The sequence below is a fragment of the Pelophylax lessonae genome, assembly GCF_965119305.1.
Source record: "Pelophylax lessonae genome assembly, chromosome: 3".
Lineage (NCBI taxonomy): Eukaryota > Metazoa > Chordata > Amphibia > Anura > Ranidae > Pelophylax > Pelophylax lessonae.
Window position 1 is genome coordinate 574,258,103 of NC_138770.1, and position 19,567 is coordinate 574,277,669.

Genomic DNA, 19,567 nt, shown 5'->3' on the forward strand with positions numbered 1-19,567 from the left:
TCCTGGTGACACCTGTTCTAAGGATTGGCTTCTGGGGAGAGTGGTTTAACCCATCGCATTCTGGGAGAATCTGACATTATTTGGAGGGACCATTAGAGCTATTGGCACCGGAGACGGGACGACAGACTGTGTGGCTCTCACTTATCCATAATCTGGTAAGAGGCAGTGGTATTGGGAGAGGTCTCTGTGTGTCACTTCCATTTCAGACTGTGTGGCTCTCACTTATCCATAATCTGGTAAGAGGCAGTGGTATCGGGAGAGGTCTCTGTGTGTTACTTCCACTTCCTGCTATCACCCTAATTATTTATTTATTATCTGGTGAGGACTTGGGACCTAAGGTTACTGGTGCTTTCCACTATCAGCCATCTGGTGACTGTGTGCACTCCTCTGGGTGATGAAATAGTATTCAACAGTATTACGCTATGGACTGTATATTTTTTCTTTGCATATGATCACCATTTGTGGATGTGAGGACTAATTGATCACATCGACCGAAGGCTGAGCGTTCAGATCTGACTTGAGTTTTGGGCGAACTCTATTCTGCATTCTGGTAAGGAGAATTGAATGTTGGTTTAATCATCTGCCACTGGAATCGTTTATTTCGGACTGTGCCTTTCATTTGGATACGGACTTGTCACCAATGTTGGACTATCATTAGTGTGCTTCATCTTACATTCACCTGTGGATTTAGTACCCATTAGCGCAACTTAGCCCTTACATATTAAAAATAAGTTCCTATACTTTAAAAAAACAGTAATACACTGTCTCACCCTGCTCTGAACATGAACAGTTGCTCTCTATTTTTAGGCACTGTTGAATTTGTAAAGGCCAAACTGCTGACTACCTAAAGATTTACTGCTGTTCAGGAGCTCTGGGCAGCCTTCAGCAAGAAGAAACAGGTGCAATGCTGGAGGCAATTTACAGCACACACTAATTTTGGTAGCATAATTATTAATGCGGAATGTATGTTTCTTGCTAAAGAACATTATTTTTTATCAAGTTGTTATGGGTAAAGCTGCACTTTAATGCAGGGAATGCCTTAAAGTAAAAAAAAAAAAAAAAAAAAACCTTTAGAATCACTTAAATCAGGTAGTATTATAGCTTGTGGATTTATTGTGAGTTTATACAAGGGGACCAGATTTTTATTAAATTGCTTAGGGCAACCTAGGGCCCTAAATTTTTGTTTATATATATATATGTATATATCACATTTTTGTAAATATTTTATTATATCTTTCATGAAGAAATTACACTTTGCTACAATGTAAAGTAGTGAGTGTACAGCTTGTATAACTGTGTAAAGTTGCTCTCCCCTCGTAATAACTCAACACACAGCCATTAATGTCTAAACCGCTGGTAACAAAAGCGAGTACACCCCTAAGTGAAAATGTCCAAATTGGTCCCAAAGTGTCAATATTTTGTGTGGCCACCATTATTTTCCAGCACTGCCTTAACCCTCTTGGGCATGGAGTTCACAAAAGCTTTACAGGTTGCCACCAGAGTCCTCTTCCACTCCTCCATGACGACATCACAGAGTTGGTGGATGTTAGAGACCCATCTCCACCTTCCGTTTAAGGATGACCCACAGATGCTCAATAGGGTTTAGGTCTGGAGACATGCTTGGCCAGTCCATCACCTTTACCCTCAGCTTCTTTAGCAAGGCAGTGGTTGTCTTAGAGGTGTGTTTGGGATCATTATCATGTTGGAATACTGCCCTGTGGCCCAGTCTCCGAACGGAGGGGTCAGAGATGTATAGTAACTAAGTAGAACTACTTCACTACTGTACTTAAGTACCGAAAGGCGGTATCTGTACTTTCCTAGAGTATAATTTTTTTCTCCTACTTCCACTTTTACTTCACTACATTTTTTCAATGATTTCAATACTTCTACTCCAATATTTTTTTTTTTTTGTGCTGCATAGTTACTCGTATAAACATTACCACTGCCAGAACAGTAGATGGCAGGTTTCATGAAGCTCAAAACATGTGTATTATCAGAGCATATGAAAATAAATGCTACTGTATGTATAAATAAAAGCTGCATTTGAAATAATAAAAAACAATATGATGTTCAAACTTTTGCCTTGTTTCTTTAATAACTACATAACACAGTACTTGTACTTGTACTTTCAGTACTTGAGTAGCATTTTTTTTCAAAACTACTGGTACTTTTACTTTCAGTACTTGAGTAGCAACATTTAAAAAAAAACTACTTGCAATACTTAAGTACAAAAATTGTTGAATACTTTACTACTTCTACTCAAGTCACTTTTTGATCAAGCACTTCCACTTCTACTCAAGTCACTTTTTGATGGAGCACTTGTACTTTTACTCAAGTATGGGTTTCGAGTAATTTATACAACTCTGGGAGAGGATCATGCTCTGCTTCAGTATGTCACAGTACCTGTTGGCATTTATGGTTCCCTCAATGAACTGTAGCTCCCCAGTGCCAGCAGCACTCATGCAGCCCCAGACCATGATACTCCCTCCACCATGCTTGACTGTAGGCAAGACACACTTGTCTTTGTACTCCTCACCTGGTTGCTGCCACACACGCTTGACACCATCTGAACCAAATAAGTTTATCTTGGTCTCATCAGACCACAGGACATGGTTCCAGTAATCCATGTCCTTAGTCTTCTTGTCTTCAGGAAACTATTTGCGGACTTTCTTGTGCATCATCTTTAGAAGAAGCTTCCTTCTGGGACGACAGCCATGCAGACCAATTCGATGCAATGTGCGGCGTATGGTCTGAGCACTGACAGGCTGACCCCCCCACCCCTTCAACCTATGCAGCAATGCTGGAAGCACTCATAAGTCTATTTCCCAAAGACAACCTCTGGATATGACGCTGAGAATATGCACTCAAATTTTTTGGTCGACCATGGCGAGGCCTGTTCTGAGTGGAAACTGTCCTGTTAAACCAATGTATGGTCTTGGCCACCGTGCTGCAGCTCAGTTTCAGAATCTTGGTAGTCTTCTTATAACCTAGGACATCTTTATGTGGAGCAACAATTCTTTTTTTCAGATCCTCAGAGAGTTCTTTGCCATGAGGTGCCATGCTGAACTTCCAGTGACCAGTATGAGAGAGTGAGAGCGATAACACCAAATTTAACACATCTGCTTCCCATTCACACCTAAGACCTTGTAACACTAATGAGTCACATGACACCGGGGAGGGAAAATTTGCTAATTGGGCCCAATTTGGACATTTTAACTTAGGGGTGTACTCACTTTTGTTGCCAGTGGTTTAGATATTAATGGCTGTGTGTTAAGTTATTTTGAGGGGACAGCAAATTTACACTCTTATACAAGCTGTACACTCACTACTTTACATTGTAGCAAACTGTCTTCGCTGCAGTGTTGTCACATGAAAAGATATAACAAAATATTTACATAAATGTGAGGGGTGTACTCACTTTTGTGAGATACTGTGTATATATATATATATATATATATATATATATATATACTAGGGATAGACCAATATGTTTTTTTCAGGGCCGATATTTTGTACATTTAAAAGTTTTGAAAAATAAAGACAATTTTTGACACAAATCTGTTACTGAACATGTTAATTTTTATTTAATGCTTTATGGCTGGCTTGCTGGCACCCTGTGGTGGGTGGCTGTCTGGTTGTCTGGAACCCTGTGGTGGGTGGGTGGGTGGGTGGCTGGCTGTCTGGCACCCTGTGGTAGGTGGGTGGCTGGCACAGGGGCTGTGAGTGGCTGGCTGGTACAGTGTCTGTGGGTGGGTGGGTGGCTGGCTGTCCGGCACCCTGTTTGTGGGTGGCTGGCTTTCTGGCACCCTGTGGTGGGTGGCTGGCTGTCTGGCACCCTGTGGTGGGTGGATGGCTGGCACCCTGTGGTGGGTGGGTGGCTGGCTGGTACAGGGGCTGTGGGTGGCTGGCTGGTACAGGGCCTGTGGGTGGCTGGCTGGCTGGTACAGTGCCTGTGGGTGGCTTGCTGGTACAGTGCTTGTGGCTGGCAGGTACAGGGCCTGTGGGTGGCTGACTGGGTTGTAAAGGGCCTGTGGGTGGCTGGCTGGCTTGCTGGTACAGCGCCTGTGGCTGGCTGGTACAGGGCCTGTGGATCTGGGTGGATGGCACCGGGCTGCTGTGGGTGGGTGGTATGGCTGTGATACACTCCCGCGAGACTAGTCCCGACTCCAGACGAGGCTGGCCTATGAAGGCAGAATGACGTCACAAAAATATCGGCAATATCGGGCAGTTCCGGGCCGATACCGATATATCGGGGAAAGTGCATATCGGCCCCCGATAATCGGTCTATCCCTAATATATACATACAATTTGAATAATAAGTATAAGCTAATACAACAGAATGAAGCCACAGGCCTCAAGGTAAAAAATAGCAAAGTTGCACAGATGCTGTTTCCAGGGGTCTAATGTAATAAAGTGACCAAGTGAACATCTAAAAACAGCTAGTCAAATGTTACCTTTCTAGTGCAAATTACAGGATTAAATAGAACAATGGCCGGTTGCTTTCAGCATCACAGGCTGTTCTTTTACTAAAGAAATCAGAGAATGACTCAGGAATCGTGATAGAACACATCACACATTTTTTAACTTTAAATAATTCATGCTATGATACCTTATTCCTAATGGATTTACTGAGCTTTTCCACCATATCCTCTTTTTCTTTTAAAGATGATCTCAGCAGCAGATTTTCCTTTTGCAAAGCTTCTATTTTTGACAGAAATGCACTTTCTTCATCAGAAGACACCTAAAATGAAACAAACCATGGTTGTGCCAATATATTTAATTTATGTTTTTATCTCGGATGTAATATGCCAGCATGCACTTATCATTTTGCAAAAAAATAAATACGGTAAATGTTAAATTCTAATTTTTTATGTAGTTAGGTTACAGCCCAACTCCGGGCACTATACAAAAAAGCCCTTGCAGTAGGGCCTCTGCACAATGGTCTGAATGCTCGTTAAGTGTAGGGGTAGAGGAATAAGTTGTAATATTTATCCTAAGGCCCGTACACACGATCTGAGAATCTGATGAAATGACCTCTTTGGAAGCAATTGCATGATAGTCGGATTGTTAGTACAAAGCTTTTGAGAGCCGATCATGACTAATAATTCAATATTATCCGATCGGGCAAGCACGAAAATGTTTTCCATAGGATACAAGATCGTAATATTTTCATTAATTCAGTATAGTTGTCGTTCGAAAATACCATACAAATACACTACAACAGTGGTCCTCAACTCCGGTCCTCAGGGCCCACTAACAGGCCAGATTTTAAGTATTACCTTGGGGAGATGCAGACTAGAGTACTGCAATCACTGAGCAGCAAATGATATCACCTGGGATGTATTTCAGTTATCTTGCAAATCTGGCCTGTTAGTGGGCCCTGTAGGCCAGGGTTGAGGACCACTGCACTACAACACATGATATCCCTTCAGATTTTTTATCCTGTCATACGAGAATTTTCGTAACTTTAGTAAACTCATTTTCGATTTGCGACTAGAAACGATGGGCTCGGGTGTTTTTCGGATCAAGCCAGTCAGGAATCTGGCACTGCACATTGCCATTTATAGGCAGCATCTGTGCAGCTGCCAGTCGGGAAATGCCTCACTGCCTATGATTGGCAGCGTGCGATAACGGCTTCCTGGCAGGCTCAATCTGCGTTCTATGCTTTAAGGTAAAAAACTTTTGTGTGCAGCAGTTCCCCTTGGACCCCCTAATACTTACCTCAGCTCGTCTTTATCCAGTGATGTTGCAGGAGTTTCTCAGCTGCCCAGGTCTACCCTCCTCATTGGCTGAGACAGCAGCGGGAGCCAATCGAAAGTCAAAGTCAGTCAGCCAATCAGGATAGAGAGGGGGCTGGGGGTGGATTTGCGGCTCCATGTCGGAATGGACACAGGGAGCTGTGCCACAGCTTGGGTGCCCCAATAGCAAGCTGCTTGCTGTGGAGGCACTCAAAAGGAGAGAGAGGCCAGGAGCAGCGAAGAGGAACCCGAGAAGAGGAGGATCCGGGCCACTCTGTGCAAAACTACTACACAGAGGAGGTAAGTATAACATGTTTGTTATTTTGCAGTGGGGCTGTGCCTATACTACAAGGGATAATTGCTCATTTTGGTCTAGGGGGAAAAAAAACCTTAGTTACTTACCGGTGACGGTATTTCTAAGAGCCTTTCAGGACAGCACCTGGAGAGAGCGCAGCTCCACCCAATCCACAGGAAACACTGCAAATAAAAACTCCTCCTCTTCCACCATGCCTCAGTCATAGAGTAGCCTCCGACATGCTGGAAAACAGAACAACTACCACAGGTTAAACATTTACAAATTATATTATAAACAAAACCAGCGGGGGGGGGGGGGTAGCTGCTGCTGTCCTGAAAGGCTCTTAGAAATACCGTCACCGGTAAGTAACTAAGGTTTTCTCAGGTCGCCTTTCAGGACAGCACCTGGAGAGGATAAGCGAGTAACTTACACTTAGGGTGGGACCACTGCCTGCAGAACCTTTCTGCCGAAGGCTTGATCCTGCGCTGACAACAAGTCCAACCTGTAGTGTCTAATAAAGGTTGAAAAGCTGGACCAGGTAGCTGCCTTGCAGATCTGATCAGGCGAAGCACCGGCCCTTTCAGCCCATGAGGTTGCCACAGACCTTGTAGAATGCGCCAAAATGCCTTCTGGAGGTTCTTCTCCTTGAGCTACATAAGCCTGTTCAATTGCCCATCTGAGCCATTTGCCTAAAGTGCTCTTTGATGCTTTTTCTCCTATACGGGACCCTGAGAAGATGACAAATAATGCGTTTGTCTTTCTAAATTCCTTAGTTACCAGGAGGAACTGAAGCAAGCATCTCCTCACATCCAAGGTATGAAAGGATTCTTCCCGAGTATTACTAGGAGTTGAGGAGAAGGTTGGTAACACAATTTCTTGTGATCTATGAAAGGATGAAGCAATCTTTGGAAGAAAGGCTGGGTCCGTTCTTAGGACTACTCGATCTGCAAAAATTGTCAAAAAAGGGTCTGAAACTGAGAGGGCCTGGATCTCACTGATCCTTCTGGCCGAGGTTATTGCTACCAAAAAGATAGTCTTCAAAACTAAATTCTTCAGAGAAGCCTCTTTTAAAGGTTCAAAAGGAAACTTAGTCAGACCTTGTAACACAATGGTCAAATCCCATTTGGGAAATACTTTAAGGGCTATTGGCCTATTGCGGGCTAATGCCTTGAAAAATCTAATGATTAGAGTCTCTTGGGACAAAGTCTTTTCGAAAAAAACTGAAAGTGCCGCTACTTGCGTTTTTAGAGTGCTCGCTGCTAGTCCTTTCTCCATTCCCTCATGGAGGAACTCTAGCACTGAAACTAAATTCTTTAATTACAAATTCTTACTGGAACATCAGAAGTTATACTTTCTCCAGACTTTCATGTAAATATCCATAGTCACCTTCTTCCTGCTGGAGAGAAGGGTAGAGATAACTCTTTCCGACAGGCCTCTGGCTCTTAAGAGGTCTTCCTCAGTAACCACGCTGTCAGTTGTAGGCGGTCCAGTTCCGGATACACCAGGTTCCCTTGTGTCAAAAGATCTCTCCTGGACGGGAGTCTCCAGGGAGGTTCTGAGGCAAGATTAAGCAGGAGGGCGAACCAAGGTCTCTTTGGCCAATAAGGTGTAATCAGAATCACGTTGGTCTTTTCTTCCCTGAATTTTTTGAGAACCAACGGAATCAGCTGGAATGGAGGGAACGCATAAGACAAAGGGAAGTCCCATGGATGAGCTAGAGCATCCAAGCCCCAATCCTGATCCTCCCTGTGTAGGGAAAAGAATCTTTGGACTTTGGTGTTCTGTTGACAAGCGAACAGATCTATTTGGGGAAAACCCCAAGCTTCCACAATCTGCATAAATACCTCTTGGTTCAGACTCCATTCTGATTCCAACACCTTTCTCCTGCTCAGCAAATCTGCTAGGAGGTTTTGTGATCCCTTCAGATGTACCGCTGTCAGCGAGGCCAGATTTTTCTCCGCCCAGGAGAGTAGCTGGATTACCAGGTCTGATAGCTGTCTGCTTCTTGTGCCTCCTTGCTTTGACACATAGGCCACCGCAGTCATGTTGTCCGACAGAACCTGCACGTGATGGCCCTTGACTGTCTGTTGAAAGGACCAAAGACCCAGAAGGATGGCTTTCAACTCCCGCCAGTTGGATGATTTCCTGGACTCTGCTTTGGACCATGTTCCTTGCATTGTCCGACCTTCCAAGTGGGCTCCCCAGCCCCACGCACTGGCATCCATGGTCAGACGTTTGTTCGTCTGGAAAGTCAATTGCAGACCTTCTTCCAGATTTCTGGAATTTCTCCACCACCACAGAGATCTTTTTGCTTTCGTGGTGATTCTGATGGATTTCTCCAGATGTTCCGGATATGACCAACTCTGCAGGATGTCTCTCTGGAGAAGACGGGAATGCAGCCTTGCCCACTGTACTGCAGGGATAGTGGCTGTGAGCTAACCCAGAGCTGCCATGGCCGACCTGACAGTAACTTGATGATTGGTTTGCAACCGGGCAACTGCGTTCTGAGTTTTCACAATCTTCTCTTGAGGTAGAAATACCTTCTGGAGGACCGAATCTATTCTGTATCCCAGAAATTTTATCTACTGAGATGGAATCAAGCTGGACTTCTCCAAATTCATGAGCCACCCCAGACTCTCTAGGTGGTCCTGTGTCTCCTGGAGGTGTACCAACGCCTGGCTCTTGGATTCTGCAAAAATTAGCAGATCGTCCAGATAAGGGACAATGGACATACCCCTCAGCCTTAACGGCTCTAGGGCATCCGCCATCACCTTGGTAAACACCCTTGGAGAAGATGAGAGGCCAAAGGGGAGGGCCCTGAACTGTAGATGCCAGACCGATTCCCCCAGATTGACCGCCAGCCTTAGGAATTTCTGGCACTCCTGATTTATTGGGATGTGCAGGTAAGCGTCCCTCAGATCCAAGGATGCCATGAAACAGTTTGGGGACAACAGTTTGGTCACTGAATAGATGGTGTCCATCCTGAAGTGCTTGTACCGAATTGATCTGTTCAGTATTTTTAGATTGAGGATCATCCGGTACTTGCCTGAGGGCTTTCTCACTAGAAAAATCTGAGAATAAAACCCGTGGCCTTGTTGCCCCTTGGGGACCTGGATAATCACTTCCTGTTGAATCAGCTCTTGTAAAAGAGACATCATTGAGGAAGCCTCTTCCGGATCCCTTGGAAGGGGAGTAACATAGAATCTGCTTGGAGGTGTCTCCGAAAATTCCAGTTTGTATCCTTGAGCCACTATATTCCTCACAAAGGGGCTTGCGGATACCTCTTCCCAACGTGGGAGGAACCATAACAGTCTTCCTCCCACTGGAAGACTGTTGTCACTTGCTTTTATTGGCCTGGTCAGGTGGCCTGAAGAGGACTCCACCTTTCCCTTTGCCTTTTTGGGAGGCCCATCTTGATCTCTGATCTTGTTCACGACCTCTGTTGGTTTGTTGAACAGAACGAAATCTCTTTTTAGGAGGCGATTTCTTTTTTGACGGAAAGGCCTTCTTCTTATCCGCCGTTCTGTCAAGGATTGCTTCCAATTCTGGCCCAAAAAGCAAGTCACCGGCAAAAGGTAAACCACAGAGTTTCACCTTAGAAGCTGAATCACCCGACCAGGTTTTCAACCAGACCGCCCTCCTGGCAGAATTGACAAGGGCTGCTGACCTGGCGGACATTTTAATAGATTCAGCAGAAGCATCGGCCATATATTTTACTGCCTTTAGGAGCAGCGGAAAAGAATCCAGGAGATCTTTCCTTGCTGTTCCAGCCTCCACATGCCCTTTAAGTTGTTCGAGCCAGCACTCAAGATTTCTGGCTACCACAGTGGAGGCCATGGCCGGCTTAAGGCTGGACGTAGAGGAATCACAAGCCTTTTTAAGGAGAGAATCTGCCCTTTTATCCATGGCGTCTTTCAGAACACCCATGTCTTTGAACGCCAAATCCGTGCGGCGAGACACCTGAGAAAAAGCAGCATCCACTCTGGGCTTCTTGTTCCATAGATGCGCCGTATCCTCTTCAAACGGAATTTTCCTTCTTAGGGATTTAGAGAAAAAAGGGGCCCTCTCTGGGTCCTTCCACTCTTTCTCAATAGATTCCGTAAGGACTTTATGAACAGGAAAGACCCTGTTACATTTTGTCATGTATTGAAACTTGCACTTTTTCTTCTGTGATTTCTAATGTGGTGTAAATCGCCCCCAGCAAATCATCAACTTCTTCCAAGGATAATTTGTATCTGGAAGATCTAGCCACCTCTTCCTTTTCTTCCTCCTCTGAATCCCTGAGGGAACAGAGAGCACTTTCCCCTTCATCTTCTGAATCACTTGACACTGCAGACTTAGAAGTAGATGGCTGGGAAGATGTTCCACCCGTTTGGGAATCTGATAGAACTGGTGGCGTCCTGGATATCAGGGAACGAACTGAGGACAGGGTGTCTGTGAGTTCTTTGAATGAGGATATGAAGTCACTATTCTGCTGACTAGACTCTTCTTTCACCAGATCAGCTATACAGGATTTACAAAGTGGCTTCACCCAGGAATCTCTGAGTGGATTTTTGCATGAAGGGCATTTCCTTGGTGCTGGGGCTCTTGTCTTCACTGTGGCTTTAACCTAGTAAAGAAAAAGCCACCATGAATCCCCAATAACCACTAATAAAAACCACCACCTAGTGATTTTTTGCAAGGGAGAAAATAGTGACCCACACCAAAAAGGATCAGAAGAAAGACTCTCAGATGCATATATATCCTGTTAGACTGGGAACAGTTACTCAGTCTACAGGGCAGGCTCCAAAGGAGGGAAGGAAGAAACCCCAAAATAAAAGCTCACATGGTAAAGAAGAAAGAGACACCACTGCACCTCTCCTACCTGAGCTTGGCTGGCGCTGGCGGTGCCTGCTTCCCCCGTTGCTGCAGACCTTTCCTCCATGCTCGTTTGAAAGCGCAGCTTGCTGGCAGATCTCTCCAATTTAAATACCGCTTCCCGCGTCCTCCTCTGTGGACCGGAAGCGGAAGCGCCGACCTTGCGACCTGCCTCTGACCCCTGCGTGCAGTGCGGTTGGAGCTATTGCCGCCACGCCCCCACCGGAAGTCCCGTCCACCGGAAGTGACGCCGCGCGTCCCTGGGATCAGAGTCAGAAAGTGCGGGAGATTCGAATGCCAAAAGCGGCTCCCCGCCTGCCGACCAGCCGAAGCGCGGACCTCTGACACCCGGACCGGACCTCCGATGGGATTCAGCTCCCCTGAGCGAGCAAGGTGAGAGGCTCCGGAGCGTACCCCCTTTGACAACTCCAGGGAGGGGAGCTGGGATGGTCTCCAATACTGACAAAAAAATGGGCAATAACTCATATTCTCCCCCTGGAGAGAGCGCAGCCCTTCCACACAGCTCCTGCAATGCTTCCACCATGGCGGAGGAAACACAAATGACTGAGGCATGGTGGAAGAGGAGGAGTTTTTATTTGCAGTGTTTCCTGTGGATTGGGTGGAGCTGCGCTCTCTCCAGGTGCTGTCCTGAAAGGCGACCTGAGAAAAAAGGATTTACTTACCTAATCCTCTGCTCCTCCCACAGCTAGGCTGGTCCCCCCTGCATATTTTCTCCCACGCTCCAGCAGTCTAGTAATCAGCCCTACATTGGACAGGAGGACACCAAGGGACAGTCCATTGCTGGAGAGTGGGGGACCACCATCTATAGGGGAGCGGAGAATTAGTTAAGTAAAACTGTTTCTCCTTTTAGTTATTGACCCTTGCAATTTTAAACTTTAAACTTTCCCAAAATTGGGTATTATTGAGCATTTAACCTTAATGAGCAGAGAACTTCTATTTGAATCCCAGAGTTCAGCTTTAAAGCATGGTTCCACTTTTGTGATCATGTTTGCGAAAACCCCATTATATGTTTGCTATGTGTTTCAATTCAAACAGCAAACCTATTATACATTTTTAAAAAATAGTTGTTCCCTCACTAGTTGTTTCTTTAGGGAAGGCCTTTGAGTGGACTTCAAGCAAATTCAAAGTGAGCCCTCGTTCACATTAAACGTGGCTTTAAAATCGTGAAACTTCAACGCCGCATTTCTGTGCAACCTCAGGTGCGACTTTGAACACATCTGTGAGGCATCATGCACAGATGTCTATGCAAGTCACACCCGAAATCAGCAGAAGGCGTGCAGGAACTACGTTTTCAAATCGATGCGGCACCGCAACGCCAGCGTTGCACCGATTCGAACTGTGCCTTAGCCGACAATAGGGTGCGATTTGTCAAGTTTCTCCAATGTGAACGAGGGCTGAAAGTGGAATGCAGGTGGTCCCCGGGTTACAAACATCCGACTTAAAAAACACTCCTACTTACAAATGGAGGGAGACAACAGGGAGTGAGAGGAAATCTCCCCCTAGGAAGGGAAATTCACTCCTGTAAGAGTTCTCATGGGAAAAAGGTGTCTCCAGTCCATTGAAGCTTTATCACCAATCCGTGTTTCCACAACAACCCAAAATTTTCAAAATCCAGTTGTCATAAGGAAAGAAAGTGAGGTGAAATCTTCTGAACATGGGTACAGACAGCAAAAATAAAAATGGTACAGGGGTGTTATCCCTTCCCTATGCTATTCAAAAAAACTTAAAAATTATTCTTTTGGCTGGAGCTACACTTAAAAAATTTACCTGTTCCGACTTACAGATAAGTTTGACTTAAGAACAAACCTAGAGTCCCTATATTGTTTGTAACCCAGGGATTGCCTGTTCCTCATTACCATACATAATGCAGAATCCGAGCCTTGAGATCTTTTATCCTTTGTTTGGAGAGACAGCGTTCCAATCTAGTGTACAAATATTGTATATTGATATACTGATAATGAGATCTGCCAGCACAGTACAGACAGAGTTAAATATGACAAAAATGAACTTCTTAACCCCCTCCTTAACACTACTTCAGTTCTGGAGTTTTGGGGGGAAAAAAGCAAGTAAACAAATCCACAGATGCATACTTCTAAGGTTTCTTGACTTTCCTCTGCAGATCTTTTCTGTTAGAACCATATGGAAAGCCACTGCACATCAAGTGCACTTATCCTTGCATTATGTTGGGTGTTACATTAAGGCCCCTTTCACACTTGTACGATCTGAAAGTCCTGCAATTTTACCGCAAAATATTGCCGCAACGTTGACGCAATTTTGCTGCAACTTTGACTGAACTTGAAGCAATGCCCATGTAATCTTGAAGTCTATGGACCTCAAGTCACATCAAAGTTGGACCAAAGTAGTGCAGGGACTATTGTATTTATCGGCGTATAACACGCACCGGCGTATAACACGCACCTCAAATTTAGGAGGGAAATTTTAGGAAAAAAGCTTAAATTTGAAATAAACAGCATTGAACTCAGAACTTTTTTTTTAATCAAATGCAGTCTTACCAGTGCCCGTGAATGTAGTCTCATCAGCGCAGGGTTCATTCAGCCTCATCAGCGCAGTGTTCATCAATGCAGCCTCACCAGCGCAGTGTCCATTAATGCAGCCTCGCCAGCGCAGTGTCCCCAGTGCAGCCTCGCCAGCGCAGTGTCCCCCAATGCAGCCTCCCCAGCGCAGTGTGCCCCAATGCAGCCTCGCAAGCGCAGTGTCCCCCAGTGCAGCGTCGCCAGCGCAGTGTCCCCCAGTGCAGCCTCGCCAGCGCAGTGTCCCCCAGTGCAGCCTCGCCAACGCAGTGTCCCCCAGTGCAGCCTCGCCAGCGCAGTGTCCCCCAGTGCAGCCTCGCCAGCGCAGTGTCCCCCAGTGCAGCCTCGCCAGTGCAGTGTCCCCCAGTGCAGCCTCGCCACCGCAGTGTCCATCAATGCAGGGCAAAGTAACAGCAGCCTCACCAGCGCCATTGCAGAGAGCGGTGACATACTGGTATTTTAAAAAGGCCGTGCTGAGAGGCAGAGGGGTGCGGGACCGAGGAGAAGCGAGGACGAGCGGCCGCTGTCATCAGTAGTCCCAGCGCCTATGATAGACGTCACACGTCCCGGCATTGGATTACTGTGCTGTCTATCATGGGAGGCAGGACTTCCTATGACAGCTTCTACTTGGCCCGGCCCGCCCCCCTCCTCTGCCTCTCAGCGCTGCCTGGACTGTTTTTTTTTAAATAGATCGGCGTATAACACTCACTGGTGTTTTGCCCTCCATTTTTAGGAGGAAAAAGTGCGTGTTATACGCCGATAAATACAGTACTTTGAAGTCCCACAGATATGAACGATACTCATTGGAATGAATGGGGTACGACTTGTCATGCAACTTTGCAGTCCCAAGTTTGACCAAAGTAGTGCAGGGACTACTTTGAAGTGGCTGTGACTTTCGCACAGATATGAATGGTACTCATTGGAAATCATGGGGTACGACTTGTCATGAGACTTTGTAATCAGTTGCAGCCATATCAAAGTAGTTCCTGCACTAATTTGGTCCGACTTTGATGCAAGTCGCATAAGTGTGAAAGGGGCCCTAAAGCCAATTTGAAACCTCTGTTTAATTTAGCTAAATATTTTCCAGGTGCATGAAAAGGTGTTCAGTGTCTAAGACAACAACAAAAAAAGAAGGGCGCACTGACCTCGTGCCTTACCACTAAAAAAGGTTTATTATAATCCAAAGACGACATACATTATACTCACAAACGAGTGATAACATAGCACATAAAAGACAATGGAACCGGTCGTCTCCAAGGTGACCAGGGAACCCCTGTACTGGATGCTGGTGTCAGCTCAGCCATATAGTTGCTGACACCAGCACGTCATCCCGTACAGGGGTTCCCTGGTCAGACGACCAGTTCATTTATACCAAGGTCATTTCTACATATCTGTCAAGTTTAATAACTGCTCTCTGGGCTTTATGCTAAAGAACAGAGCCATTACCTTTATTACTACGAAAACAGAGGCAACAACTAAAAAGCATTAGTATATGAAACAGGGAAGACGGCCAAGAAAAATTTGTACCTGAACTGATTTGCTGGCGACGCTCTTCCGTGATGTGACAGCTGACATAATGCTGGGAATGCTTTTTCCTGGTTTACCAAAAGACACACTAGGTGTTGACTTGGCATCCTGAATCCCCAGACCAATCCCTGCAATGCTGGGGAGACTTTCTGACTTGCTTGTCCTGCTTACATGAAATGAGTGACGGAGGTATGTCATGGGTTCCAGTTCTGACAGTATTGGTCCATTCATTCTTGAGGTCCTTTTAAACCTGGCGGTCATTTTGGTATTTGGCACACAGGCGAAGTTTCAGCTAACTCTAACATGAAAAGGTCGATTTACAGTTTGGTTATCTGTAGAATTTTGCATCATTATTGATACTCTGGATGATCCGGGATTGCTACATATGTAGAACGGTTCCCACTGTAAAGACAAAAAAGGACTCATAGATCAATATTTTTCTAGTTACTAAAATTGGAAAAATTTTCCATAATAAGTAGCTTACCCTTTATTACACTCAGTCTTAAGATTCGATTTCAGAGATGACACGTTTTTCTGTACAGGGTTTTTGTGGCTGCAGGAATAGGTGTGGTCCCGCAGCAGCAATCACCCCCACAGGTGTGAACCTAGCCTAAAAATTGGAACTTATCCTTTACTCCTTTAGCCCACGTTCACATTTTTTATTTTTTTTTTTTACACTGTCCCTTTAAAAAAAAATGTGATCACTTTTATTGCTATCGCAAGGAATGTAAATATCCCTTGCGATAACATACACAGCATGACAGGTCCTCTTTATGGAGAGATCTGGGGTCTAAAAGAAATTTTTTAGACCCCAGATTTTTTTTAATCGTTTGCTTTAAGAAAAAAAAAATCATGTTAACATGGCTTGAGAAATGGAAGTGACGTAGACGTCGCTCTGGTCCTCCAAGGGCATACAGATGAGCAGTGGCCATCTTGCCATCACTCATCTTTAAGAGAAAACACTGCCAAGGCCAGATGGTTCCTGGACCCAGGGATCAGTAACGTATTTAGTATACATTACTATCAAAGTAATGACGTAAATTCCCAGTCAAGCCCCTTTCACACTTGTGGGACTTGTCCTGCGACTTGGGACTGCAAAGTCACATGACAAGTCGTACTTCATGATTTCCAATGATTACCGTTCATATCTGTGCCACTTCAAGTCGGAGCGACTTCAAAGTAGTCCCTGCAAGCCTTTGGTCTGACTTTGATGTGTTTTGAGGTCCATAGCCCAAGAATCCACAGGCACTACTTCAAGCGCAGTCAAAATTGCGTCAAAATTGCAATTTGAAAATCGTGGCAAAAACGGGTGACTTTTAGGTTGCACAGTGTGAAGGGGCCTTAGGCTGTCGGCAAGTGGTTAATGTGGAATGTATGCTCCTTGCAAAATAATATTTTTTTTTATCAAAATTGTTATGTGTAAAAATTCAGTTTTAACTAATCAAATTCAAACCTGGCCTGGAAAAGGACAGTTGGAATACAGTATTGTATGTGTGGAACATGCCAACCCTGGAACACCTGTCTAATGGCCGGAATACACGATAAGAAAATCAGCCGAAAATTTCCGTTCAGTGAAGGATCGGCCGATATTCTACTCGTTAATGCCCAGCCATCAGTGACCGATATCGATATTGTGAACGAAAAATCCCGTTTGAAAAAAACGAAAAATTCTGTCGTCTCGTTTGCAAACAACCGATATTCTATACGTTGGTGTTAAGGTCGTTCATTTAAAATCTGTAGAACATCATCACGCATGCACTGTTTCGATGGTCGGCGGTCAAACGGTCGGGTGATATTCGGCCTGTGTATGTTGGCAACGTTTTCGACCAACAAACACTTTTTCATAAGTCGGTGGTCGAATGATCGGGCGATATTCGGCCTGTGTGTTCCAGCCATAACTGTTCAAATAGAATAGCTGCACCCATAATTCCCTTGTGAGGCCTTCAACTGCCACTGTGTGTCAACTAACTGTTTATACCTCCGCCCAGCCACCTACGTGAACAAGGCGTTTGGCTAACTTGACACAGATATTGAATTTTAATGCTGCCTATAACATGTACTAACGCACCAACAGTGTTAATACACGTTTTAGATGCATTGCACAATCGTTCAGGTCTTCTCAAAGGCTCTTTGTTAAAAAATAAATAAAAAATTCACATTCTGTCACCAGTCAGTTTCCCTGATCACCACCACACCAGTCATATAATGACTCTGTACTGCACTGGACACAATATGTAAAAAAATTTAAAGTTGTAGAAAAATATATATTTTTAAAATTTCTTCATTTTCCAAAAAATTATGACAAAAAATGACAACTTCATACAACTTGCGATGCCTCTTACTAAATACCTTGGATGGTCTACTTTCCAAAAAGGGGTCATTTGGGGGATATTTGTATTGTGCTGGGACTTCTGGGCCCAGTGCTTTAAGTGGCCCAAAAGAGGTGTCGGTATTATAGCCTATACATTTCCCCCCCACCACCCCACATCAGGGTCCCCACAGAGCACCTCCCCCCCCCCCCCCCTGGCCTGGGCTGGGCCTCCAGAGCAGGGGGACTCACTGGTGGTGACTGGTCTGGCTCTGGAGTGGGAAATATTCTTGGAGGGGGGGGGCACTTGAGGGCGCAGATGTCCAAAATGAGCATACTGGTACGCTAAGGCGCACTGAGAGGTGGCGGTATGCTCAAGAGCCATATTTGGAAGTGGCGGTACTGAGTACCAGTGCATACCGGCCCACTTAAAGCACTGTCTGGGCCTCAAAAAACTAGATAGTACATCAGGATCGATTAGTTTTCAGATATATATACCATAGTTTGTAGTCTCTATAACTTCCCTACAGACTAAATAATATACACTGATTTGGGTTATTTTCACCAAAGAAATGTAGCAGAACACATTTTGACTTAAATTCATGAAGAAAGGTTATTAATTTGCTAAATTTTACAACAGAAACTAAGGCTCCATTCACACCTGGGCGTTTTCAGCTCCAAAAACGCTCAAAAGAAAAGTTTCCAAAACGCCCAACAAGTAAAACCCTATTCATTTAAATGGCCCCTGTTCACATCTGAGCGTTTCAACGCCTGAAGCAAAACGCCCAACGCTCAAAATAGTACATGAGCTTCTTTTTGGGCAGATTACAGGCGTTTTCCATTGGTCTCTAGTCAATCTAAAAATGCCTGCACAAAAAACGCCTGTAAAACGCCTGTAAAACGCCTGCAAAAACGCCCATAAAAACGCCTGAAAAAAAACGCCTGAAAAAACGCCTGAAACAAAAACGCCCAGGTGTGAATGGAGCCTAAGGCTCCGTTCACATGTAGGCGTTTTGGGGCGTTTTTCTGCTCTAGGATCAGCTCTCAAAACGCCCAACAAGACAAACCCTATTCATTTCAATGGCCCCTGTTCACATCTGAGCGTTTTGACGCTGTAAGCAAAACGCCCAACGCTCAAAAAAGTACATGATCTTCTTTTTGGGCAGATTACAGGCGTTTTCCATTGGTTTCTATTCAATCAAAAACGCCTGCACAAAAAACGCCTGTAAAAACGCCTGTAAATCGCTGTAAAAATCGCGGTAAAAAACGCGCGAAAACGCTACGCTCAGGTGTGAATGTAGCCTAAAGGCCCGTACACACGTACCGATCGTCGGCATACAAACGTCGGTGGACGAAGGATCTGCCGATTGTACGCGTGTTAGTATGGTGCCTCCGACAGATGTCTGCGCACAATCCGCGGACAAAAGTCTTTCGTGCAAACATGAAAATATTTGTATGCCGACACCAGAACGGACGATTGTTCGCCTGTCAGTACACAATTCGGCCGACAGACCGCAGATTTGCAAGACTGGGCATGCTCAGAAAATAGAAAACACAGGGAAAGTTGACCATTACATGACATCACTTCTGCAGTCGGCGGACAAAATTCTTGTGCTGTCCTTGTGCTGTCTTTGCACTTTTCAGCAGACACCGACATCCCGGGGAGAAAAGAGGAACATTTGTAAGCCGACCATCGGTACGTGTGTACGGGGCTTTAGACAAACTCTTGTTTTTTCAAAAACTATTTGCTTCATTTCCCCGCACTGCACTCCAAAGCAGTCCATGCGATCTGCTGCAGGTGTCAATGTTATCTTAACGACACCCCGAAAAAGATTGCAAATCGCAACCATATTGCCAGAATCACATCGCATGGTTGTCAACTAGGGTTGCCACCTCATCCCTTTAAACCAGGACACACATTAATTACACAGGTTCTGTGGCTGAATAAGGTGTTTTTTAAACTCACTTAGTGCTTCATGTGCATTATATTAGACTCAGAACCTGTTTAATGCATATGTGTCCTGGTTTAAAGGGATGAGGTGGCAAACTTATTGCTAACATTCATGCAATGCGATTCAGGTGCAGGAAAAAATAGTCCTGCATCATTTTGGTGTGGATAAAATGCGGTTTTTGAAATCGCACTGCGCAGACATTGCATGTGTATGCGGTATGCGGTGCGATTCCTACCTCCCTTCAAGATTGTAAGCTCTAATGAGCAGGGCCCTCTGATTCCTCCTGTATTGAATTGTATTGTAACTGTATTGTCTTCCCTCACATTGTAAAGTGCTGC

At 45.0% G+C, this 19,567-nt stretch overlaps 1 protein-coding gene across 1 annotated transcript in view; it reads right to left on the reverse strand.

Moving 5' to 3' along the window:
• The window catches only part of LOC309551274 (uncharacterized protein), a 107,947-nt gene that overhangs the window by 86,489 nt on the left and 1,891 nt on the right, over positions 1-19,567 (reverse strand). Inside the window, exons 2-3 of the mRNA XM_082251800.1 lie at positions 14,970-15,371; positions 4,610-4,741 (exon numbers count right to left, since the gene is read on the reverse strand). Coding sequence (XP_082107926.1) covers positions 4,610-4,741; positions 14,970-15,230 — 393 coding nt within the window. The 5' untranslated portion in view covers positions 15,231-15,371. The remainder of the gene's footprint in view (positions 1-4,609; positions 4,742-14,969; positions 15,372-19,567) is intronic.